Source organism: Rhinolophus hipposideros (genome assembly GCF_964194185.1).
Source record: "Rhinolophus hipposideros genome assembly, chromosome: 9".
NCBI classification, from domain to species: Eukaryota; Metazoa; Chordata; class Mammalia; order Chiroptera; family Rhinolophidae; genus Rhinolophus; species Rhinolophus hipposideros.
In genome coordinates this window covers 12,934,250-12,959,738 of record NC_138055.1, presented here as the reverse complement: position 1 = coordinate 12,959,738, position 25,489 = coordinate 12,934,250, and the positions used below count along the sequence as shown (strand labels likewise).

Sequence of the window (25,489 nt, the reverse complement as noted above, 5' to 3'; positions counted from 1 at the left end):
TTATTTCTCCCTCTGTAACATCATTCCTGTCCATCCCACTCTCTCCATTCCCACTGTCATTCCACTCATTTCTTTCTTTTTCTGTTTCCAAAAGAGCCTCCTAACTGAGCTGGTCTCTAATCCAGTGGTTCTCAAGGCAATTTTGCCTCCTAGGGGATATTTGGCAAAGTTTAGAGACATCTTTGCTTCTCACAACTGGGCGATGGGGGTTCTACAGGCATTTTGTGAATAGAGACCAGGGATACTGCTAAACATCCTACAAAGTACAGAATAATCCTACATGACAAAAACTTATGAGGCCTCAAATGCCAGTAGTACTGAGAAATCTCGATCTAATATGTTCTCCACACTCTATCCGTGATAGGTTCATGTTTCAGATCTGACCCATGCTCCTTGTAGTGTACACCTGTCAGACGCATAGCTTCCTACCATCTTTTAAACAGCCTTCCTATATTTTGGGAAATTCCAATATTTTATATCCCACTTCCCCAGGAAAGTAGTTTGGGCCTCAATTTCCAGTCTCCTTTGCAGCCAGGACTCAGGCATGGGACTTGGTCTTTCTCAATCAGATGTAGCCCTATGAACCTTTGATTTAGACGTGAGCAAGATGAGGAAAAAGGCTCTTTTGGAAACTTGGCATTTTGTTGGTGCAGGAGGCTGCAAAAGTGTGTGGCATTTGAAGGTGGCAGCCATTCCCCAGTGGTGATAGCAATGGCAGCAGTTTCCTCCAGCGTGGGGTGGGGTGGGGTGGCAGCAGCGATCCTAGTCACGGTAATTTCCTCATCAGGCCAGTTCTTCAGCATGGTTCTGAGCTTCATTCCTGGAAGCTTAGCCTGGAGCCACTTCTCCAGTCCTCCCCAGAATTCCCTGAGCTATCTGGTATCATTTCAACATGTTCTTTTCTGGCATAGTGACCGGGTTAACTTCTATTGCTTAGAACTAAGACCCCTGGTAGATAAAGACGCCCCTACTTAAAACTCTCCAATAGCTTCCCATACATTCTAGAATGGGTCCCACATCCTTTGCTTAGTCCAAGGCTATTTTGTATCTGGGGATGTATGTACCCACTCTGTCCTTTACCCTGGCCACACCGAGACACCCTGATCCTGCCACCTTTCCTCCATGCCATCGTTTGCCACTAAAGAACCCTGGTGGCACAGCAAAGCTCCTCGATCTCCTCCAATCCCTAGGACGTTCTCTTCTCTCTTTCATAAACAAAGACACTTATTACACTCTCCTACAAGAGTTGATTCACTCCATTGTAAACTGTACCAGTAGGAACGTGTCTTTTCGATCTCCGAGTCCCAGCACCAGGGATAATATCTGGCACGAAGGTGAGCAATACGTTTCTTGAATGGATCCGGATGTGGGCAAGTACCGCCACCTACTGGGAGAAACTTTATTCAACTCTTCAGATTTGGACAATACAGGGATGAAGTTTAGATCCTTTTCCCCTGATCTAAGCTATCGTCATCACCATTACGGTCAGGTCCTACGGGGTAGCCAGCCTCCCCTATGATCCCTGTCTCAGGTATTCCTGCCTTAGGGCTGGTCCTCCCATACTGAAGGCTTGGTTTGTGATCAGTAATGACAGAAATGGTGGGATGTGACCTCTGAGGCTAGATCATAAAAGACGTGGCTTCTGCCTAGTCTCTCTGGGGTCACTGGCTCTGACGGAAGCCAGATGCCATGTCACGGGGACACTCAAGTGGCCTGATACGGAGGTCCACGCGGTGACTAACTCACCTCTCCTGCCAACAGCTGTGAGCGAGCCATCTTGGGAGGAGAGCCCGCAGTCCCAGTCAAGACGTCAGATGGCAGCACACGTGGCCTACATCTTGACTGTAACCTCACGGGGCCAAGTCAGAACCACCCTGCTAAGCCAGGCCCGAGTTCCTGACCTGTGCAAGCCATGGGGCCGTGCACACACGTGGTTTGCAGCTGTGAAGCTTTGGGGTGAATGCTGTGCAGCAACAGGACACTAACGCATTCGCAGACCACGGACCACAAGCGGGTTCACATTTTGCTGTAACCGGAGCAAAGGACCCGAGCCTGAGCTCAGCCTCAGGCTGCCCAGCGCCGATGCCGCAGGGACTGGGTGCGGCGGCAGCGCGGGGCTGAGAACCGGGCCCACGTCAACCGTGCGGAGAGGCGAGGTGCGTCGTGCGCAGCGCCCCTCTCGGCGTCGCCGGGCTCCAGGTGCACCTGGAAGGAATGGGCGTGGCCAAGGTGTGGCAGCCCCGGGCCCGCGGCAGTGCGGGCGCCTGCGCAGTGTGCCGCTCGAGCTCGCAGGCGGCGCCGTCGAGCGCCGAGTCATCGATCGCCAAGCTCCCGAGCGGCCGGGCCCCAGGCCGGAGGGTGAGCTCCAGAGGGCGCACTCCGCTGAGGGGCCGAGAGCTGCGGTTCCAGAGGCCCGCCCGCAGCGCGGCCGCCGTGGGGGCCTTCTCCCCGTGACGCCGCAGCAGCCCTCCGGCACCGGTAGTCGCCGTGTCGCCGTGCCCGCTTGGGGCGGGAGCTGTCCGGCCGCGCCGCCGTCCCCGTCGCCACCTGCGGGTCCAGGCCCTCGGGCCCCGCCGCCGCCGCCGCCATGAAGCTGCGGGTGCGGCTTCAGAAGCAGACCTGGCCGCTGGAGATGCCAGAAGCGGAGCCCACGCTGGGGCAGCTGCGTGAGCACCTGCGGCAGGCCCTGCTGCCCACCTGGGGGTACAGGTGAGCGGCCGCGGCGGGCGCGCGGGCGGTGCGGCGCCTCGGGCTCCGGGCGGCGTGCGGGGTGGCGCGGGGCCGCCGTCACGTGCGGGGGGCGGCCCGGGACTGTGACGCACCCGGGCCCGGCGGCGCGGGGGCTCCGCTCCCCCCCGGGGTGAGCCGTCGCCGCCGTTCCCGCGGTGACAGACGCCGGGCACCGGCTGGCGCGCCGCACGGTCCGTCCTGGCCCGTGTCCCGTCGGACATCCCGCCTTAGGTGTGGGTGAGACCGCTCCAGGCCCGCGGGTTTAAAGTCACCGACTCCAGCTGATGGGGCGCTTCGGCCCGAACGTTCGGGGAGCAGTAGAAGGCGGTAGCGGTCGGGCCCCCATCCGAGGCCACCTGGCGCTTGGGCGGCCGCCGTGGGGCCGCAGGGACCTTAGGGCTTCACCGGGGGCTGACGTGCCAGGCGCCGCGGTGCCCGCGTGGCTTCCCCGCTGCCAAGTTTTGCCGAGGACGGCGTGTGTCAGATCCTGCCACCACCCGGGGCGGCCTGTTGCTGGTAGCGCCAACTCAGGCACACGCAGGCCTCGCCGGGACTCCGCAGCGCCTGCCGTTTGGGGACAGTGGCATTGGGAAGGAGGATCCAACTCTGTTACTTACGGGGCTGCAGACGAGGCTGCTTTGTTTCCACGGGGCGTTTTCTGGGGACGATGTTCTGGGCCTAGAGGGGCACAAGCAACGGTGGCCCTCTTCACGTACGGAGCTAGCCACTTGGAATTCTGTACCAAGGAAAGAACGAGGAAGAGGTTCGCTGGGGCTTCTTACGCGAATTCTTCACAAGAAAACCTTTGCTGTTTAAGTGCCTCTTTTTATAAGACGTTTACAAACTAAAAGTTTATTTTTAGGAGATTCAATGAAATGAGCCATATGATGAACTTCTCACCCATTCACTTTCCAGATTAAGGCGTTATTACATTAAAAATAAGCCTCATCCTCCCCCCCACCCCCCAAATTACGAGAAATAAAAAACAAAATGCGGTATGGACATAACCCCTCTGAACATTATATTAAGTGACATACCTATTGTTGTTTCTTGGTGTTAAACCTAAGTTGTTTTGCATGCTGGCATCGCTACCTTTCCACAATTTTCCAGAATTAACTTCTCTTTTCAAGGTATTTTAATCTACGTGCGTATGTATTTTATTATTTAATGAGGCTTGAAAGCACGTGACACCCAATGACGCCTTGTTTACCCAAGGGCCCCAGTTAGTTTCTCTTTCAGGTTTGTTTTTACAACGGAGGGTGGTTAACTGGAAAGAATATAAACTTCAGCTTGTGAAAGGAAATTCATTCTTCTGAAAGTATGTTCATTTTATAATAAATGGTCAGTTTTAAAAGGTCCATATGACATTATTTTTAAAATGTCTTTGCTGAGCAAGTGGATCTGGGGTTGCCGTAAAATATTTTAAAAAATATTTTATTTCCTGATGAACTTAAGTTTCTTTTTCTCCCCCCCCCCCCACAATGTCAGAAAACTTTTTTTTAAAGCCTCTCCTGGGAAACCATGTATTATTTTAGAAATAGCTCTTCCCTTTTTCTATAGGGAGGAAAGCTTGACATTTTTATTAAGCAGACAATTCTTTACCTTTTCTATAGATAGATATTTGAATGAACATTGTATTAAAAAAACAACAACCTTTTGCTGTGACAAATGATCCACAAACACATAGTTCATTTGAGGTGTTTCTCTTTTTTTCTACCAAAGTTGGGGTGGTATTATTCTGGGCAGCTGGCAGATTTCAACATTTATCAAAGCGTTTGAAAATAGGAGCACATAGCTACTTATTTTCTAATAAGCAGGAATAGTTTCTAAAACCTCAGTAATTTCTCAACCAAAGACACTCTAATTGGTAAGAAAAAAATGTATTTACAGGTGAAAGAAAGAACAGTGAATTTTTTTCAGCACTTTCGAAAATGCAGCTTTGTAAGAAAGAATAAACAGCATGATTTTCAAAGGACTTCATTCTTTCACTTTTCAAAAAGTTAATAAAGTCAGCATTGCTGAGTGTAAATGTCTTATAAAATAGTCTACAATGGTTTGTTAACCATCACTCCACCGCACAGTGGTGAGGAATAATTATTCTTGCAAGGTCAGATAATCTGATTTGGAAAGGATGGGAGTTCATCGCTTCAGGATAATTTGAGCTCTTAGCTTGTTTACCAGTGAGGTTTTGGATTTGTGCTATCCTCCATGTAAAAGACATCATAACTGGTCATCAGTAAGTACAGAACCTGTACTTATCAGTAGGATGGATGAATTTGTACTCAGTCTTCTACATATACTCACCTAAGTTTTTGTGATTATGAGTGTTCACTTAGGACATGGGTCTAGTATTTTGGAACCAATGTAAGCTAAGCACGCTGTAAGGACATTGATTGAACAGATACCCCAGGTTTCAGTCTCGTGTTGATCTTCCCGGCTAATGTTAGTTTGCATTTATTTCACAAATACTTTTCTTTGCCAAGTGCGGCAGATGCAGCTTTGAACGAAACAGTCAAGATACCTGATCGTACGAAACTTAAGTTCTAGTGTCGGGGTGGGGAAGAGAGACAATAAATATATTTTCAAATAGTGGTATTGCAATCAAAATAAAACATGAGGATAGAATAGAGTGATGGAGGCTGGGTGGCAGGCATCTCTGAAGAGGTGACGTTTGAGTTGAGACCTGAATGATGAGAAAGAGTCAGTCAGTCACTTGAAGACCTAGAAAAGCACGTGCAGAGACCCAAAGGCTGCAATGAAATTGATCTGTTCTGAGGACGGATGGAAAGCTCATGTGAATAGAGAACAGTCAGTGAGAGGATGGATGGCACAAGATGGGTGAGGTAGGAGAAGCAGGTCCGGGCCAAAAGTGGAGCTTTGGATGCCCCATTAAGGATTCTATTCCAAGTTCAGTTAGAAGCCATTGGAGGATTTTCAGCAGAGGAATGATGGGATATAATTTATATTTTACAAAGACTGTATTTCATTGAATCTCAGTTGCTGTCACTCTTAAGACACGTTGTTATATGTAACGCTGAAGGAAAAAATGCTGTCAATTAATTGAGCTGTGATATGTCATTGATTTTAAATGAACATCCCTACTTCAAAGATGTCAAAATGTTTAAAAAGTATGTCTTAGAATTTATGAAAACATGGATTAATGATAGAGAATTTCTGTATCCTATCTCCCAGGCTAGAATTTTAGCCATTAAAAAATCTATAACCTAGGCATTTGGTGATAAGAATGAATAATTAGCTTCCTTCTTATTTTTGTTTTGTTTTCATTACTTAGTTTTTCTAGGGTCATACTATGTACCTTATATATGTTCCAAATGTATTATTGAGGTTAATTGTAATAGGTAGCTCTTACCATCCTTATCCGTCTTTCTTGGCAGTTCTGATACCCGGTTTGCAATTACATTGAACAACAAGGATGCCCTCACTGGAGATGAAGAGACGTTGGCTTCATATGGGATTGTTTCTGGGGACTTGATATGTTTGATTCTTGAAGATGCCATTCCAGCACCTAACTTACCTTCATCCACAGATTCAGAGCATTCCTCACTCCAGAATAATGACCAACCCTCTTTGGCCGCCAGCTCCAGTCAGTCCAGCATACAGGATGAACAGCGGAGGGATTTATTCCAAGGAGAGGCAGCCCAATCTGATGTCCGGAATGTTGACAGTATGGTGGGTATTGATAGCAAGACAAGATATGGGTAGTTAATAAATCATACACCCCAATTGAGTTTTATACCAGTCAGGATAATGGTCATCAGTAGATTGCTAAATGCAATCTAAACTGCTAACTGCCTGGATCGGTATTGGGCCGGCATTCTGAAGAACCGTTTTTACCAATTTATTTTGTTTAGACACTTACTCCTTCAGATAAGTTATCCCTTGTCTTCTATTGTTGCCTTTAAACTTATGTTTCCAGCTTTATTTCTGTGGTCTCCTCCACGCATTAAGGCGATATATAAGTCCAATTATTTCCAAATGATTTGCAGGGCATTTATACCTGGATTTAAAAAATTGTTACCTCAGATCTACATGCCAGCATAAATTTGAAAATATGTGCAGTGATGTTCTCTTCTTCCCAAATCAGCCACCGTCTTTGTCTGTGGTACTAGTGTTTTCCTGAGCTTAAAACACTCGTCGAGTGATTTTTGGCTCCTTCTATCCAGCCCCTTAACAAGCCCTGGCAGTTTTTCCTTCCCATTCCAAGCTTTCAGTGTCTGTTCTTCAGTCTACTTAGGTTCATCTTCTTCCTACACGTTTTTGATTTTGTTGTTCTCTTGCTCTTTAGTTACTCTCTATCATATTTTTGAATTGAAAAAGACCAAATATCTCCAGTTCAACCCTGTCATGCTGCAGAGGCGGAAAATGTCCTCGTGTTGAAGGCTTTTGGAGACGTTGCCACACAGCCTTTGCAGGGCTACTTTCTGTTCTTCCCTCCTGTAAACTACCATCTCCTGTCAGACCAGACTCCGTATCATTTTCCCTCTGCCAGCCAACACATTCACGTGCTCGCAGGTGTGCACCCACGCACACCCACCCACCCTAGTGACCGCTCCCTGCCTTTGCTCTTGCTCTCACCCAGTCTGTAATCCACTACGTTTCCTCCCTCTCCTGTCTGTATCTATCTTCCAAGGCCCTGCCAGCCACAGCTCAGTCATTTTCTTTAATTTCTCTGTTACCTTTATTGCCTTGTAAACAGCTCATTTATTATCCTGCCTTTTGATCTCTTGTGTGGCACAAGTGATCACTTTATCACTTAATTAATACCAATATATATGCCATCTTGTTAATTGTTTTGTGTGTGTATACTTGTCACTTCAGCTTATGTTTTTTTTTGTGGGCCTTAAACATGATTGTGCCTGTCGTGTCATTAGTATAGATAGATATTAGAAAGTACTTTTTAATAGGTTTGTAAATTATGAAAATCATCTATGTCCAGATTTTTAGCGATAGTATCCAGAGAAATTAAACAAGTTAAAAAAAGCTTTCATAAAGCTCAAAAATTTTTAGGATTTTTAAAAGAAATTATGTATTTCTGTGTTTCTGTTTTATAGAGATAAATGAGAGCCACATATTTAAATTACATTTCTGAATCTCTTTTGCTGATAGATTTATTCAGAGATTCTTGTAGAAAGGCCCATTCCCTTTACTTCTGTGTACTATTAAAATTGTCCAATAAAATGGAACTTTTCATAGTATATGTGATAGTTACTTTACTGGTTTCTTTTTGGAAAATTTTGAGAAATTAATATTGCCTCAAGGTAGTAATTTGTGTTCTAAAAGCATGGCATTTTGTATTCCAAGACTTATAGGGTGACTGTAAAATCTTAGTATGGAAGCTGAGCTTGAAGTCTCATAAATAATGCTCTAAGTACTTGAAACAATAGGGTCTGCTAATTAAATGTAGAATGGAGCAGTAGGCAGGAAAACAGATGGGCAAAACTTGGAATAATAGAAAACTTTACTCTTGGAGTTAAGTGTAAATTAATTTTCTTCATTATGTGTGGGAATTCATTTAATACCTGTTGAGTCTTTAGTGGGAAACTGCATTTTAGTTATTTGTTCCAGTTGTTTGTAAAATGACATCTAACAAATGATCTATTCAGAGAGGTGGTGCTGAGCATTTTTTTTTTCCATTTCCACCTTTGTGAAGAATAAGAAATATTTTTGTCATATCAGAATGGCTCAGAATGTCAGTGGTTCTTATGGAGTGGGCGTAAGGTTTGATAAGCTCACCAGGGGATTCTGATGTCTTCCTTGTATGTCATTATCAGTTTAGGGCAATGCTTTTTATGTTTTTTTCCACATGTACTCGCATTCTTTCCCACATAACTGTCAGTGAGCAGTAAATGGCCAAGAGTTAGGCATAATAGATAGGTAAGAAACAGAGAGCCAATACACTTTATAATTTAATTAGGTGTTAAGTGGTTTTAATAAGTAGTTTCCATTTGTTCAAAATATGGTGGAGCCTCCTTTTTAGGTAGCATTGTCATTGGCCACTAGGTTTTAACGAGCGAATTTGGATCTTTTGCATAAGCCATCAGGGCTTAGGTCCTCAGGGATTTTGGAAGAATAGCTTCATGCTGCCTTTGACTCATACTGTGTACTTTTAATTTCCTCTACCCCTTCTTTAATGGGAATATGCACGTTAACAAGAAGAAACGTGCTTTGCATTAAGAGTTGAGCGCATGCTCAGGAAACACTTTTTGAGCAAAATTAATACAGGTAACTTAGTCTTACTGAAGGATTATGTATTATGCCTAAAAGCCCCAAACTGTGAGTCGGGTGGTGTGGTTTATTTCAAATTTTTATTAGCTGGTAACTTTGATTGTTTTTAATCTGAGTCACAGCACGTATAAAATGACAACATCGTGTGTCTTGCCTATTTTATAGCATTTTCATGTGGTACAAATGAGAAAACACTGAAAACAAAAACACGAAATTGTAAGATATCCTTCTGCATTTGTTCAAGCATTTATTGAGTACCTACTAGGTGCCAGGTACTGTGCTGGGGTTACATAAATGGGTGACACGTCGTCTGTTCCTTCCTAAGCTTGTGTCACGGTAGGATGTACGTGTAATTAGAAAAGAGCATTACAGTGTGATGCAGCGCTGTACCCAAGACCTTTCCAAGGCACAGTGGCAGTCGGTATTACCTTGTTGAAGAGGTGGGGATGCTAGAGTGGGGAGGCAGGGGCCGGCAGAAAGTGAACTTGGTACAGAGTCCGGGATCAGGCGATGAGGGCCTTGTTTGCTGAGGAGTTTGGACTTTATTGCAGGCCTGCATTTCTCAGCGTGTCCTCTATGAAAAACTTGTTTCACGAGATCATAAGTAAGTGTTAGGGGGATGCTGAATGTTGAGAGGGGATAGTGTTTCTTGGTTAAATGCTCTGCGCACTTATTGGACGTCTCAGCTTTATAATGACAAAACATGTTTTGTAAATATGGAGGGTAAGGCTAGGTGGCCACAGCACACAGAATTTTCCAGACTTATTGTAGACCTCTTTTGTCCCCCCCGAGAACATCTAGGGGTCACATTTAAAGGCACAATTTCGGGAAATGCTGCTGTCCTCATTGGGGGCACACTGGCAAGTTTTAAGCTGGGACATAGGACATAATTGGATTCTGGCAGCCGTGGTGGACTGTACTGGAAGACACGGAAGTGGAGGATACGTGGGGGGGCTGTGGCTGAAAGTCAGGAGATAAATGATGAGCCTGAAGTACCATTGGAGTGTGAAGGGGCAGATTTTGGAGACATTTAGGAGATAGCTTCAGTGGGACTCGGAAGAATGATCAGATTGCGGGTGGATTTCGATAGGTAGAGGGAGAAGTCTAGGATGATTTCCAGGATTTTGGCGTATCGGCCAGAATTAATGGAGATTAAGAATTTGGGACGGAGGAGTAGATTTATTTCCATAGGATTTAGGTTTATTTACATAGGAGTAGATTTATTTACATATTTATTATGTAGGCTCCTTTACGTAGGAGGGCTCACTTCCGCATGCCCCATGTCTGAACCCAATAATGTGTGTTGGCTTTGAGCCCTAATCTCAGTTCACTTGAGGATACAGGTTATACTGTGTAAAAGTAAACGTCTTTCTAATGAATTCATTGTTTTGTTATCCTTTTCAGTCAGGGCCTAGTCAGAATTTTGAAGCCGAGTCAATTCAAGACATTGTGGACATGGAAGAAGGCCCGGGTTTCTGTCCCTCGGAACCAATGCTGTGCAGTGAGGCTGTGGAAGGGCAAGTGCCCCATTCCCTTGAGACCCTGTATCAGTCAGCTGACTGTTCCAGTCCCAGTGATGCCTTGATAGTGTGCATACATCTTCTCATGTTGGAGTCGGGCTACATACCTCAGGTGAGACGACAGGCGGAGAACCATCTTGTTAGGGTTTAAGTTTCCCATTGGGAAAGGGGGTGTATCAGTAACCATCCCTCGGGTGCTGTGTCCTCTAGATTCCCTAGTAAATATGGTTGGCTCTTGATTGTAAAGTGCTGAACACGGGGATGGGCACACAGCAGGCGGTCAGTAAATGTTCCCGTCCCTCTTTCCTTTTTTTTCTCCTTCATTTGTTTTGTCAGTTTTTAGTTACTATTATAGAAGTGATGACAACTCTGGTTAAAAAAAAAAAAAAGAGACAAAAGGTTACATATGATAACATGTGGATAAAATGTAGTCAGTGGGTATGGATTGGGCATGCCTACATAGGTGGCTCACTGGGTTATTTTTTTATGTTAATGGCTCAATGAGTTGCCAGTGACTTAATAGGATTCAGTTAGGAAGATGGGCATTGCTCTTACACTGTAGTTGCTTACCTTCATTCATTCGTTACCCATTTGATAAGTGTCTGCGAGTGTCAGATGCAGTGCTTTGTCTCTGCTCTCGAGTCGCTTGTAGAGTGAGAGAGAGGCAAGAGTGGGAGAGAGACAGGTATACAACCATTATACATATTGGTTAAATTCTAGGGGAGACTTACACATACATACGATGCCAGAGATTCATAGAGGAGAGCATTTAGAGTTGAGTTTCTCAAACTTGAATGAGCCTGAGAATACCTGGGGATCTTACTAAAATGCAGATTCTATTTAGTAACTGTAGGGTGGAGCCTGGGATTCTGCATATGCCCCCGCGGTAGCGAGGGACTACGTTACGAGTAACAGAATAATTCCGTGATCATGGAACTCCTGCAGCATGCATGCACCGAGCCAGGAATTAGGATATAATGAGAGCCCTCTTTGTCGGAGTCCATAAGTGGGAGAGAAATGAGAGGAAAACTATAATGTATTATGATAAAGAACATATTAGAAGTATGTAACAGTAGAAATATGAACAGAATGTTAGGGGATAAAAGAGATGCAATGACAAACAGGAGTTTTTTGGGAAAAGGCTTCACGAAGGAAGTGCTATTTGAGCTGGGGTCTGGAATAACGGTATGGCTTTGTAGGCAGAGAAGTGAGTTTTTGAAGAGAGAAATCAGTCCCTGGCTCTGATGCTATTTTAGCTCTTTAAACAAAAATTTTGATGGAGAATAGTCTATTGTAACGTTTTTTCTATCAAAATTTTATTAATAACAATATTAGTGATATGACAAATTTTATTAAGGGGACCATATGGAAAGGATGCTTATTTCGAGACAAGGTAGGGGCTTCCTGGATTTTTAATCTTTTTGAGAGTAATACCTTTCTTCATTGTTTATTTCCGTGTCATTTCATTCCCCAGGGGACAGAAGCCAAAGCTATGTCCATGCCAGAGAGCTGGAAGTCGGGTGGCGTGTATAAGCTGCAGTACACGCATCCGCTCTGCGAGGGCGGCGCTGCAGCTCTCACCTGTGTGCCTTTGGGAAACCTCGTCGTCATAAACGGTAATCTGGGCATGGCGTGAGGGTGGCATGGGCATGCATGGCTGTTGGTTTATGGGTACTTCATGTTTCTCTTCAAATGTTTTGGAACCGCTTCATTGATTGGCTGTCATGAGAATAGTTATGTGTCCTTCTCAACTTTGTTTAATCCCTAGACCATTGATAACAGGAGTCTGAAAGGTTATAGAATACGGGTTGATGTTTAGGCCTGCGCTCTTGGGGCGCCATACTCTTTCGCTGTCTTAACCTTGTAATGTTTTTGCTCCAGGGGAATTGTAATAGGTCTGAGATGAGTTATTACATAAAATTCTCCGAAGAGTATTTTTTCTTTCTTTATGCCTGTGGCTAGCTTTTTTGTTTTTATTTTTTAACCAGGTTCTCAAACTGTGAGATGGTGAGGGATGAGATTGAGCTGGGTCACTTTTTATTCAGTTTGGCCTCTCTGAACAGTGTAGAAATGCATAGAGACACTGCTAAGGGTTGTGAGGCCTTAGAATGTGTGCGTTTCATTCCTCAACTCCCAAGAAAGTCACTGAATAGTTTCTTTTTTTTGTTCTCCTCTTTCATGTTAAGAAATTTCACTGGGACAGCAATACTTCCCATTTTTGTAATTCATTTTAGCTCAGATGCCACCTACTGGTCCATACCAACCAACCACCAGTGGTCTTATGGAACAGTATCGTAATCACACATTCTGCAGATGCATCTGAGTGACTAGAACCTTTCATTTTCATTCCATTTTGATTTTTGAGGTTTATCCTTGTAGCTAGATCAGGCAGTATGGTAAGATTGGAATGACTGCATTTTTCATTTTCAATACAGCTCATCTTTTGTAGCAAAGGCAGGTGCTTTGGTAGCTCAGTGGTTTTCACCCTGTTCAGCAGCTGCTGGTTTGTGCTGAGATGGAAGCAAGAAGGAAGCTGAGTAGAATGAACCTGCCTCTGCTTACATTTTGAGCAGCAACGTGTTTGTTTCATTATCAAGGTCCCTTACAAGATTTAGTTTGAAAAATGATTTTTCTGCTAAAATTTATTTTGAAAGCCACTGACTTACACTTTCTTGATCTTTGAAGTGAAAGGTAGTTCTAGGTCCCTTATTATGTAAGTTCTGCTATTGCCTTTTAATCACTGGATTATTTGAAATGTTATTTGAAAGTCTTAAAACGTCAGCTTTAACAGCTTTGGTGGTATTCTGCCTTTGTCAGGACTTGAATATCCGATGGCATCAGGACCTAGCAGTGTTTCTCCAACATTTCATCCCATTTAGCAAATGTAACTTTTAGTTGGGCGTTCTTACACACAGAGGGTCAACAGTTTCTGCCTGCATCTAATCATTCTGCTACCTTACGTCATAACTTGCAGGGTTGAAGTTACCAAATAGTAAATGTGAGGTTGGAATTTTTGCCTCCATTTCATATAAAAGCACTTGAACAATACGTGTAGAATAACCTCTATTTACTCGTTTCAGGACATTTAAAGAGAATAGCTGCTAAATATCTTGTGATTGCTCCGTTTCCGACATTTTGTTCCTTTACTCTTCTTGGCGAATCAGCTACTGGCAGACTTCTGTGGCAGACAGCCATTCTCGGCTTGGTTCTTTGAAAAAGAGCAGGGTGTCTTTAAGTCTCTCCTTCACGCAGGACGTCCTGCTTCGTGCACGTGGGCGTCCGCACATCACTGGCTCTTTCATGGCATGAGATGAAGTGTGCCTTTGTGTACCCTCTGGTAACATCACGGGTATTGGTCTTTTGGGTCTAGAGAGAGACGATGCTGTGAAAACTAGCAGGATTCATTTAATAAACCAGGGAAGACTCATTGCCAAGGGTTAAATAAAAAAATAAGTGGCGTTTTTAGTGCCACTGTTAGACATAATGATTTTATTGTGTTTAACTGTTTTCTATTAATCTTGTTGCATGTTCAATTCCTAATAAGCTGCTGCTGGTAATACTTAGTGGATTTTATATGAACGTGCTTACTGTAGTTTTTTTAAAGATTTTATTGGGGAAGGGGAACAGGACTTTATTGGGGAACAGTGTGTACTTCCAGGACTTTTTTCCAAGTCAAGTTGTCCTTTCAATCTTAGTTGTGGAGGGTGCCGTTCAGCTTCAAGTTGTTGTCCTTTCAGTCTTAGTTGTGGAGGGCGCAGCTCAGCTCCAGATCCAGTTGTTGTTAGTTGCAGGGGGTGCAGCCCACCATTCCTTGTGGGAGTCGAACCGGCATCCTTGTGTTTGAGAGGATGCGCTCCAACCAACTGAGCCATCCGGGAGCTCAGGGCAGCTCAGCTCAAGGTGCCGTGTTCAATCTTAGTTGCACGGGGCGCTGCCCACCATCCCTTGCGGGACTCGAGGAATCGAACTGGCAACCTTGTGGTTGAGAGCCCACTGGTCCATGTGGGAATTGAACCGGCAGCCTTCGGAGTTAGGAGCATGGAGCTCTAACCGCCTGAGCCACCGGCCGGCCCTTACTGTAGTTTTTTAAAGGTAGTATTTTAGAGTGATTTTTAATTTAATGCGATGGCAGGTTTACACTTTGGACTTTGCTGTAAGGGAAGGAAGCAAGCATAGAGCAGTTTGTTTTGTATAATATGTCTTTGTATATTGGGGTCAAGGAAATGCAACGCCATACTGAAAAATGAAGGCAATCGATGAAGCGACAAAATTGTTCATCATCTTTCTTTTGCTTGTTTACAGCTACACTAAAAATCAACAGTGAGATTAGAAGTGTGAAAAGGTTGCAGCTGCTGCCAGAATCTTTCATTTGCAAAGAGGAATCAGGTAATGTAATTATGATTTAACATTTGGGATGAAGCTCTGAGAGGGTCACGTTAAAAAAACTGAAAGGTAATGTTCAAAAGACTGAAAATTTCTGAATGAGATTAAAGCAAATTCAAAACAATGTTGCAGAGTTTCTGTTTCTTTCCTGTTTTTCTTAGGAGCTTGGAATGCTGGATTACATTTACACTGCCAATATGTAATGACACCAATATGCAATTCACTGCACACTATTGATGCTTCATAATTTCTGAATTAATCTTTGCGGATTTTTCTGGCATTGTATTTAACCTGTATGGGGAGAATCTGTGTTTTGTGGAAACCATACAGTGCAAGTTCATTATTGAAGATGGTTGCTTAAACCTATATAAATTTGGTTGCTATTTGATGCAGAGTGGAACTTTATCAGAAGTTTGCATTCTAGGCAGTTTTGCTTGTATTCTATAAAATTATTAATAGACACAAAGAAGACAAGTTTTCCTTTTTCCTTTTTCAGGTAAACCCAAAGGATGAGAGGCGGGTAGGTGGTGCAAGGAGAAGAGATGGGGTGGAGAGGGAACTGACATCTTGTAAGGGCTTGTTTTGATCCTTTACCGGTGTTACTCCGTTTTACCCTCATAGTAAACTTCAGAGGGGTTTCAAGTCCAGATGGACAGTGGTATGGGGTAGTGGGAGATGGCAGGTAAAGGAGTGTCTTTTCAGGGAATTCCACCTAGATCTGGACCTAGAGACTTGTTAGTTCCCACCCATGAGAGACTGACTTATGTGAACTAAAACCCAAAGGAAAAGGAGCCATCACAATATAGTTGTCCTTTGAACAACGGAGGCTTTAGGGGTGCTCCCCCGCACCACAGTCAGAAATCCACATACATCTTTTGACTCCCCACAAACTTAACTACAGTGTCCCTCAGTGTCCATGGAGATTGATTCTAGGGCCCCCACGGATAGCAGACTCCACAGAGGCTCCAGTCCCTTTTTATGTATTTATTTATTAGTTTCAGGTGTACAAGACAAGGTAATACTTAGACGTTCATCATTTATATCCCTCACACTGTGGACCCCCTCCCCCCATCCAGTGCCTTTTATAAAATGACACAGAATGTATACAGTCGGCCCTCCACATCCACGGATTCCCAGCTGTGGATCGAAAGCAGGATTTTCTATCTGCTCTTAGTTGACTCTGAGATGCAAAACCCAGGGCCACGGGGGCTGGTTGTACATTTACTGACAAAATCTGCATGTAAGTGGCCCCGTGTGGTTCAGACCTGTGCTGTTTAAGGGGCAACTGTCCATACGAGTACATATCTTGCTTTCTGACTATTTCATGTCATACTAGACTAGTGTTTCGTAACCTGTTTTCATTGTTGGTCCCCTACCGAGCCTCTGTACACATTTTCCCCCCTAATCATTCTCCACCATGAAATCTAATATGATAGATATACTGTGTACTTATTTGTATACTGTGGCCCTTTGGAGACGCAGAAACCAACGTAATAACTAGGATTTCATTTTGCTTGTCCTCCAAGAACCAACTTTTGCCCTATTGGGGACAGTATTGCCCCTGCTGAGAATTCACCACCTCGACCAATAAACCTGTAAAGATGGTTTTATCATCAGGACCAGAAAAACTTGCCGTTTCTTGGCTGCGACACTACCTTCATCTCCATGCTGGGGAGGGCCTGGCAGTGGGGAGTAGAGATCGTCTACACTCCACGGCAGAGCAGGTTGTCATGTCCATGTTGTAGGTCAGGAAATAGGTCTGGGGAGTTTTAATAGAAATTAGCTCTGTGACCTGGAAGTAATTTAAAATTTGGGGAAATTTGGGACTAGAATGGATTTGAGTGCTAAGCCTATTTCTAAAAACAACTTTTCTAGGAATGTAGCTCAGATACGTATTCTTTATCTGGTTTCTGTTGAAAAGGGAAAAGGAAATGAAAGGGGAGGAAGAAAGTTAATACAGTTACATTACAAGTTTATGGACTGTATTATTGAATATTTTTAATGTAGCACTTCTTGTGTTGGGTAGGAATAGGCTGCTCGTTTGGCCAATCAGTTTAAATAATTTGTACTGTGGCTTATGGTACCTAGGTTCTGTTATTTATATTTTTATTTATAAATTTCTCATTACTTTTATAATAGGTCAGTGAAGGACAAAAATCTGTTTAAAGAAAATCAGTTTTTACACTTGAAAAAAGGCCATTAAGCAAATTGATTTTTTTAAAAAGATTTTATTGGGGAAGGAACAGGACTTTATTGGGGAACAGTGTGTACTTCCAGAACTTTTTTCCAAGTCAAGTTGTTGTCCTTTCAGTCTTAGTTGTGGAGGGCGCAGCTCAGCTCCAGGTCCAGTTGCTGTTGCTAGTTGCAGGGGGCGCAGCCCACCGTCCCTTGTGGGAGTCGAGGAATCGAATTGGCAACCTTGTGGTTGAGAGGACACGCTCCAACCAACTGAGCCATCTGGGAGCTCAGCGGCAGCTCAGCTTAAGGTGCCGTGTTCAATCTTGGTTGCAGGGGGCTCAGCCCACCATCCCTTGCGGGACTCGAGGAATTGAACCGGCAACCTTGTGGTTGAGAACCCACTGGCCCATGTGGGAATCGAACCGGCAGCCTTCGGAGTTAGGAGCATGGAGCTCTAACCGCCTGAGCCACTGGGCCAGCCCCCCATATTGATTTTTAAAATGTCTTGAAATTTGATTTCAACTCAAGATTGTAGTTCATGCAACAGAGATTTTTGAGTTTAGCTGCACATCTTATATTCATTATTGATCAAGTTATAATGAGTAGTTTATTTTGTAAGTAGTGAAATACATAAATACGGGATGGGGAGGGAGCAAGCATAAACTGATTACTGACATACACGAGGCACTGTGCCTGGAGCTTTGAATTCTAACCACCTTTTTTGGTGCAGTGGTTGGTGGTGTCTCATTTCCATAGTTGTGGGGCAGAGGGTTCCATGTTGTACACTTGGTAAATATGCAGCAAAACTGAAGTGGGGACGGTAGGTGCAATTTGATGGTTCCTCCTGTGTTGTGATGTACCTAAGAATTCCCTGGGGACCTTACTACAATGCAGGTTCTGATGAAGTAGGTCCGTGGTGGGGCCCGAGATTTAATAGTTGTACACATTTCCCAGGTGATCAATTCAGTGATCCATGGTCCACACACTTTGAGTGGCAGTGTAGTGGCTAAAATGAGTGCTTTGGAGTCAGACTTGGGTTTGTACCCTGCTCTGCCACTTACTGTAAGGCCTCGGATGGGCTCTCTATTTATTTTATTTATATATTTATTTTTTAAAAATTTATCGGGGTGACATTTGTTAGTAAAATTACATAGATTTCAGGTGTACAATTCTGTATTACATCATCTATAAATCCCATTGTGTGTTCACCACCCAGAGTCAGTTCTTCCATCACCATATATTTGATCCCCCTGTTTATTTTTTAAATAAATTTTATTGGGGAACAGTGTGTTTTTCCAGGGCCCATCAGCTCCAAGTCACTGTCCTGCAATCTAGTTGTGGAGGGCACAGCTCAGTTCCAAGTCCAGTCGCTGTTTTCAATCTTTAGTTGCAGGGGACGCAGCCCACCATCCCATGCGGGAATTGAACCCGCAACCTTGTTGAGAGCTCATGCTCTAACCAACTGAGCCAGCCAGCCGCCCGAAACCTTGTCCTATTTTTAAAGCGGGGATAATAGTATTTATCTCTTAGGGAGAACTGCTGATTCTAAAGTAAGCTTGGACAATGCCTGGCACGGTTGCTGATACATAGTCATCGTGTGATAAATACTATTCTTATTCTACTGGGACCTAAGCTCCACGAGCAGTTCTCCAGTATATCCTGCTGCCCAGAACAGATTGGTAGATACTCAGTGAGTCTTTGTTGTGTACGAATCTCACACCACAGCATTTCCTACTGTGATTGTAGCCTAGGAGCTGTATACATTGGCTACAGCTTTAAATTTGCTATCATGGGGTTTTTAGCGCTACATCTAAGGTACAGTTTTCACAGTCACATACTATGTACTTCTTCTTCTAGAGACTTTGGTTCATGTCTTGTGGGTATTTGTGAAAATTGATTTACTGCTTTGATTTGGTTTGGCAGAAGTAGAGGACACCATTTCAAGTTTTTCCACTTATGTTTTGATTTTTCATTTAAAAAAATATTCTAGGGGAAAACGTAGCCAAGATATACAAAGATCTTCAGAAGCTCTCTCGTCTCTTCAAAGACCAGCTGGTGTATCCTCTTCTGGCTTTTACCCGACAAGGTGAGCGATGATGAATTGTCATAGGTCGAATGGCTAGAAAGAGTAGTGCGTTTCCCGACTCTTGGGACTCTGACATACGACTCTTCTCTCTTTTCTCCTAATGAAATTCTGCTCTTTCAAGACTAAGCTTAAATGTTAATTCCTTAAATGCTATTCACTTCCTCTTTGTATTTCCACAGCATTTTGTACATAACCTTGACGGTAGCCCCTTTTACAGGGGATCATAATTGTTGATACAATTTCTTTACACCTAAGGTTATGAATTCCTTGAAATCAGGGAATATGTCTTATTCAGTTTGTATTCTCATGGCCTAGCACAGGGTCTGGCTCACCATCAGTGTTCAATAAATACATAAATAAATGACGTAGAGCCTGTAAAGTTGGCCTAAGTTTTTTTTTTTTAACAATGTTTATTGGGATGCTCTGTTATGCTATGTACGTTGGGTATTCACATGTTCCTATTTAATACTAACAACTTTGAAGTGGATTTTATTCTCATTATAGATGATGAAACTAATTCAGTGAGGTTTATCATTGACTCAAGATCCGTGTGTTAGGCAGCTTGCTCTTATTTGTGTTGTAGTAAATAGTACTTAAAAATCTCAGTTACTTCAAGCCAACATTTATTTCTCAATCGTGTATGTGCTGTGAGCAACTTAGCTTTGACTGAAGGAGTGGTTCTTTTCCAGAATGTGCTCTTCTTGTGGCAGAGGGTAAAGAGGGCCAGTGGCCCAGCCATGTGTTGGTTCTTAAAGCTTTTGCTCAGAAATGATATGCCACTTTCACTTGCCTTTCATTGGACAAAACAAGTCAAAAATGGCCAAGCCTGATGGTAGTGGGGTGTGGAAGTATAATTATAGGGTAGAAAATGATTGAGCATCATAACCTAACATAATCCTTTAGCTGGTAAATAATTTCAGATTTATAAAAATAGATGTGTGGCTTTTATTTGCTATCGGTATGTAGAGGAATAATATTTTAGGTCTCGAGTCGCATGGTGCCAAGGCTATTATTACCATAGTTTTCTCCTTTAGTTGGTAGTGAGGAGAGAAAATAATGTGAATTTTAAAGCCCTTGATTGGATTTTGATTATCTTTGCTATGGAGAATAATATCACATGTATTCAAAGGAGCTAAAAATCGAAAACTAATTTTTGACTTTGGAATGTATTATTATTTTCTTGGTTTTGTTTTTGAGTTTATCTAACCCCCTTTTTTTGCAGCCTGCCTAATAGTAATTGCTAACACCAGAATGCTTATTGTGTGCCAGACGTTGTTCTAAGCACTCTATATGTATTAACACATTTAATTCTCAACTCTATATGTATTAACACATTTAATTCTCAACTCAGGTAGGTGATGTTATTAGCCCATTTTACAGAAGAAGAAATTGAGTTAGACAGAGTTTAAGTAACTTGTCCAAAGGCACACAGCTAATAAATGGCAGTATTGGGAGCCAGTTATAAAAGCCATGAATATGCATTTTCTGTAGTTGAGTAGATAATTTTTTGTTGCATTGAAAACAAAAGAGGCCATTGGCTAATATTTAGAAATTGTCAGAGTTCTTTATTTGATCTGTATTAAGTATTTGTCTTTTCATTAAAACATAAGGGACCAAGGGGCTTAGAATTAGTAGTGGTAATGTAGCTAACCTGCTAAAAATTTGTCTTAGATGATGTGTGCTTGGATAATTCAGACTCGAATTTGTTACCTCTCTAGGAAGGCCCAAGTTGGCAACTTTAGAATCTGTGGGGAAACCTGCATGTTCTTTTCTCAGTGATACCTGTTCTTTTTTTCCTTTTAGCATTGAACCTACCGGATGTATTTGGGCTGGTGGTCCTTCCATTGGAGCTGAAACTACGGATCTTCCGGCTTTTGGATGTTCGTTCTGTCCTGTCTTTGTCTGCAGTTTGTCATGACCTCTTTATTGCGTCAAATGACCAACTTCTGTGGAGGTGTTTATATCTGCGAGATTTTCGAGGTGATTTCCATGATGTCATGTTAATAAGAAAAGGGCTCTTTCTTACTGAGGTCTTAATTCTTATTTACTTAGCTTGCCAAAAGATTTTAGTTATAGGCTTTTTAAAAAGAGTTTCAAATTACCATAACATTGCCTTATTGTAAAGAGACTCTAAGCTTCCTACACCTTTGCTTATGTCCTGGAAACTCTTCATTCAATTTTGTGTTCTTTGCAACACAAATAGGCCCTTAGACTAAATAGACTATTTCAGGATAGAAAAATGAAAGTGAGATAAGTTTATTCTCTCTCTGTAGACCATCCTCAGTATTAGATGTAGAAATCCGCTACATTTGTAACTATTTCCACGGTTGTGACCAGTGTACAGCTTGAGAGAGCCCTCCCCTGTGGCACATTGCTAGGGAAGCTGTGTTTCTTTATGGTCACATTCAGGGAGACCTGGTCATCATTGCAGCAGTGATGACAGAGGAACTTCGGGGATAAGGAGAAGTTATCCAAAATGTAAAAGGATTTCCAGATACAAGCAGGAAGCCTGATTGTGGAACTTCTTTTCTGCCACCACCATTTTACTACATAACAGTGTTTTTTTAAACTGTGGTTTGACCTGGGGTGGATCATGAAATCAATTTAATGGGTCATTTTACAAAAAAGAAAAGTCAGATTGTATTTTATAAAATAGGAGTAAACTTGTATTTCAGTTATGTATACATAGGTATATACTGTGTTACGATGTCAGATGTTTGTGGTTCACATCAAAAAACTTTGAATGATGGTGGCATAAATGACAATATACCACCTTAGCAACTGAAAATCTATGGGTAGGTCTCCTTCCCTTTTTAAAGAATTACACAGACTCATTTGGATTGTTAAAAAATTTTTCTTCTTTAAAACTTCAAAATGTAAGAACTGTGAATGACCAGGTTTTTCCTTTTCTTCCTTCTTGATTCTTAAGGTCCCTGTACTACTTTATTTATGCCCTTGAACACAAAGTTTAAAAGGTTATTTTGTCCCCGGAGGCAGCAAATGTCATCTCAGAAATTTAAAAAATGTTATAGACAAAATGCAAAGACAAAATGACCAACATATATGGAAAACCCAACAACAACAAAACAAGCAGGCTATGATAAAAATACCTGTGAAAGGAACTTTTTACTTGTATCAAGTTCTGGTTTAAAATACAGTCAGTCTCTCACATTTCCAGATTGTGGTTCACAAGCTCAGTTTTGTAATCTGAGTCTTCAGATTTTATCATGAATTTCCCTGTCGATACAATGTTATGGGGCTGGAGCTTTTTTTGTGTGTGTGTATGTGTCTCCAATTTTTTTTTTAAGTTTATTGGGGCAACAATTGTTAGTAAAATTATATAGATTTCAGGTGTACACCCCTGCAATACATTATCTATATCTCACATTGTGTGTTCACCATCCAGAGTCAGTTCTCTTTCCATCACCATATATTACCCTCTTCTAGAGCCCTCCCACCCCCCTTACCCTCTGGTAACCCCTAAACTATTGTCTGTGTCTATGAGTTTTTGTTCCTTCATTTGTTTGCCTTGTTCTTTTGTTGTTTTCAGTTTTATATACCACATATCAGTGAAATCACATTGTTCTCTGCTTTTTCTGTCTGACTTATTTCGCTTAGCATTATAGTCTCAAGATCCATCCATGTTGTCACAAATGGTCCTATTTCATCTTTTCTTACCTCTGAATAGTATTCCATTGTGTATATATACCACAACTTCTTTATCCAGTCATCTATCGAAGGACATTTTGATTGTTTCCATGTCTTGGCCACCATAAATAAGCTGCAATGAACATTGGAGCACACGTCTTTATGTATAAATGTCTTCAGATTTTTTGGGTAGATACCCAGGAGAGGGATTGCTGGGTTATACGGTAATTCTATTTGTAATTTTTTGAGGAACCTCCACACTGCCTTCCATAACGGCTGCACCAGTCTGCATTCCCACCAACAGTGTATGAGGGTTTCTTTTTCTCTACAGCCTCTCCAACACTTGTTACTATTTGCCTTGTTGATGATAGCCATTCTGACTGGGGTGAGGTGATATCTCATTGAGGACACCACTATCTTTTATCCAAACTTCATTAGACTTAAAGTTGAAGGGGTTCTTTTTCATTTCATGTATTTCACAAGTTAATAAATACATTAAAAAATAGTTATGGTCATATGTCTGAGAGTCAAATCATTCATAGCATGGTTGAGAGAAAACCCAATTATGGAAGAAAACCTCAGGTCAGCTTGACCTCCAGTAATGACCATGGGATGTAAGACATACACTCGTGGGTCATCACCCAGTTTAACGTAACCTGAGACTTGGGGTTAGAAGCAGCTGATACACCTAGATGAAATTAGGGGGAGAAGATGAAGTGTTGGACCGTTAGTACAGGAAACAACAGCCATGTAGCCCTCTGTATCCCTGAAAGCATCACTGCATTGAATTCCCATGAAGCACAGAGCAGTGAGGACTGCCCTCAGGCATCAAGGGAGGATCTGAGTTAGGTTCAAATGATACAGTGTGTGGGAAACACATGACTCCTGTTCCTTTTTGTGCGTAATGAAGAAGCTTCAGTTTCCTTAGGACAAAAACAAACCTCTTAATGCTGGATGAATGAAGTATTTTTAAATCTGTCTCTCTATTTTTTTCCTTTATAGATGGTACTGGCAGAGGTCGAGACACAGATTGGAAAGAAGTAGGTGTTTTTAAATATCAAGGCTAATATTCATAGCACAGAAATAACTAGTGAATTAATACACGAAGGGTATATTTCTACTTTTATTATAATGTAATGAAATCTGTTTTCATTAAATTTATTGCTAATTTTCAGTAAATGAAAATGTTTTCAACTTTTGACTCAGACTCAGTCCTTATTTCTTGTGATTACACAGGAAAAAAAAATCTTAACACAGTGATTGTTTTTAACCTTTACTTGATATAAAACATTCTCCTGTCTTCTGTTGCAAAAAATTGTTGAAGTGAATTTGTTTTGTGCTGGAGTAGTCTTCAGCTATTCAGCTAGTTAGAATAGTACATTATGAAAAGAATAAATGATGTTACTTTTTTTGCGGATGCCTACTATAAAATCATTGGTAGGATTGAGAAAACTTGGGATGAAGGACTAGAGAATGATAAAATTCAATGAAAGTCTTCAAATATGTTCAAAATAAGTGCCATCCTCTAAAATAGATGTCTACTTTTTGTTGTTTAAATTGAGATCCATTAGGGACATACTGTAAGTTGAAAAAGTGAATTTAAATGATGTCCCCAGCCCTAATACCTTAACTTTATATTTCGTGGCATATTTTCAACAAATATTTTAATTTTCTAGTTTCAGAAAAGGCTGACTTAAAATTGTGTATCAGCTTGAGCGCTCTAGGTTGCAGTCTTGCAAGTACACGTCACTCAGCTGTCCCTCCCTCCTTTGGGTAGACTGCTACTCCAAGCTGGCACGATTGCTCAGCTGCAGTGTGTTAGTGTCAAGTTTATTTGGTATGGTATTCAAAGCCTCTGCCTTAGTCCTGCTTACAGACACACTGGTAAAAGCTCTCTTTTGGGCACCAGTTTCTTTGTCTGCCTCGATAGCGGGGTGGGGAAAGAAAAGTATAGGTCTGTGCAATGAAAGCAAATCGGAACTTTGGGGAGACATCCCAGTCACTTACCAGATCTTGTTCTTGTTTTCCTACAGCTGTACAAGAAGAAGCACAAACAAAGGAAAGAAGCTCAGAGAGGGCGGCACGTGATCTTCCCGCCGTTATCACCCCACCCCATTCCATTTTATCCCAACCCCTTGCACCCCAGGCCTTTTCCTCCTAGCTCTCTCCTTCCTCCAGGAATTATTGGTGGTGAATATGATGAAAGACTAACACTTCCCTATGTTGGGGACCCAATCAATTCACTCATCCCGGGACCTGGGGAGGCACCGAGCCAGTTCCCTCCACTCAGACCACGTTTTGATCCGATCGGCCCATTTCCAGGACCTAACCCCATCCTGCCAGGGCGAGGTGGCCCCAATGACAGATTTCCCTTAAGACCCAGCAGGGGTCGGCCAACTGACAGCCGGCTACCATTCATGTGACTGATTTGTCATCTCACTTCTGGAGCTTGTTTGCCTTTGCTTTTTAAACCTACAGGTGTCTTCCTGTCGGGGTGCTCATCGTCAGTGTTCTCTGATCGCGGTGCTGATAGGGGTCCGCACAGAAGCCTTGCAGTAGATGCCTAATTTAAACCCCAGGCTGGAAGGGTCGTGGGAGCAGGTGGTTACTGACGTCCCCCCTCTGAATTCCCCTCTAGGATGAAGGTTGTTCACTGATAATGTTCTGCATCAGATAAAAAAAAAAGTTAATGTGTAAA

The 25,489-nt window shown here is 42.6% G+C and overlaps 2 protein-coding genes across 5 annotated transcripts in view; one reads left to right on the top strand and one right to left on the bottom strand.

The window, feature by feature from the left end:
* BPIFC (BPI fold containing family C) overlaps positions 1-3,882 on the bottom strand; it is a 49,824-nt gene extending 45,942 nt beyond the window's left edge. The window contains exons 1-2 of the mRNA XM_081059171.1: positions 3,768-3,882; positions 3,348-3,466 (exon numbers count right to left, since the gene is read on the bottom strand). The gene's annotated coding sequence lies outside the window, so the exon portion shown is untranslated. The remainder of the gene's footprint in view (positions 1-3,347; positions 3,467-3,767) is intronic.
* On the top strand, positions 1,866-25,489 carry FBXO7 (F-box protein 7). 4 transcript variants are annotated; one of them, XM_081059166.1, is made up of 9 exons: positions 1,866-2,709; positions 6,126-6,420; positions 10,381-10,608; positions 11,971-12,112; positions 14,799-14,882; positions 19,048-19,143; positions 20,947-21,123; positions 23,794-23,831; positions 24,825-25,489. In XM_081059166.1, exons 1-9 carry the CDS (start codon positions 2,588-2,590, stop codon positions 25,212-25,214), a joined length of 1,572 nt encoding a protein of 523 aa, XP_080915292.1. In that variant the 5' UTR covers positions 1,866-2,587; the 3' UTR covers positions 25,215-25,489. The 4 variants fall into 4 exon arrangements, with proteins under 4 accessions (XP_080915292.1, XP_080915293.1, XP_080915294.1 ...); XM_081059167.1 differs by having other exon boundaries at positions 1,871-2,709; positions 6,330-6,420; XM_081059168.1 differs by having other exon boundaries at positions 2,274-2,709; positions 6,278-6,420.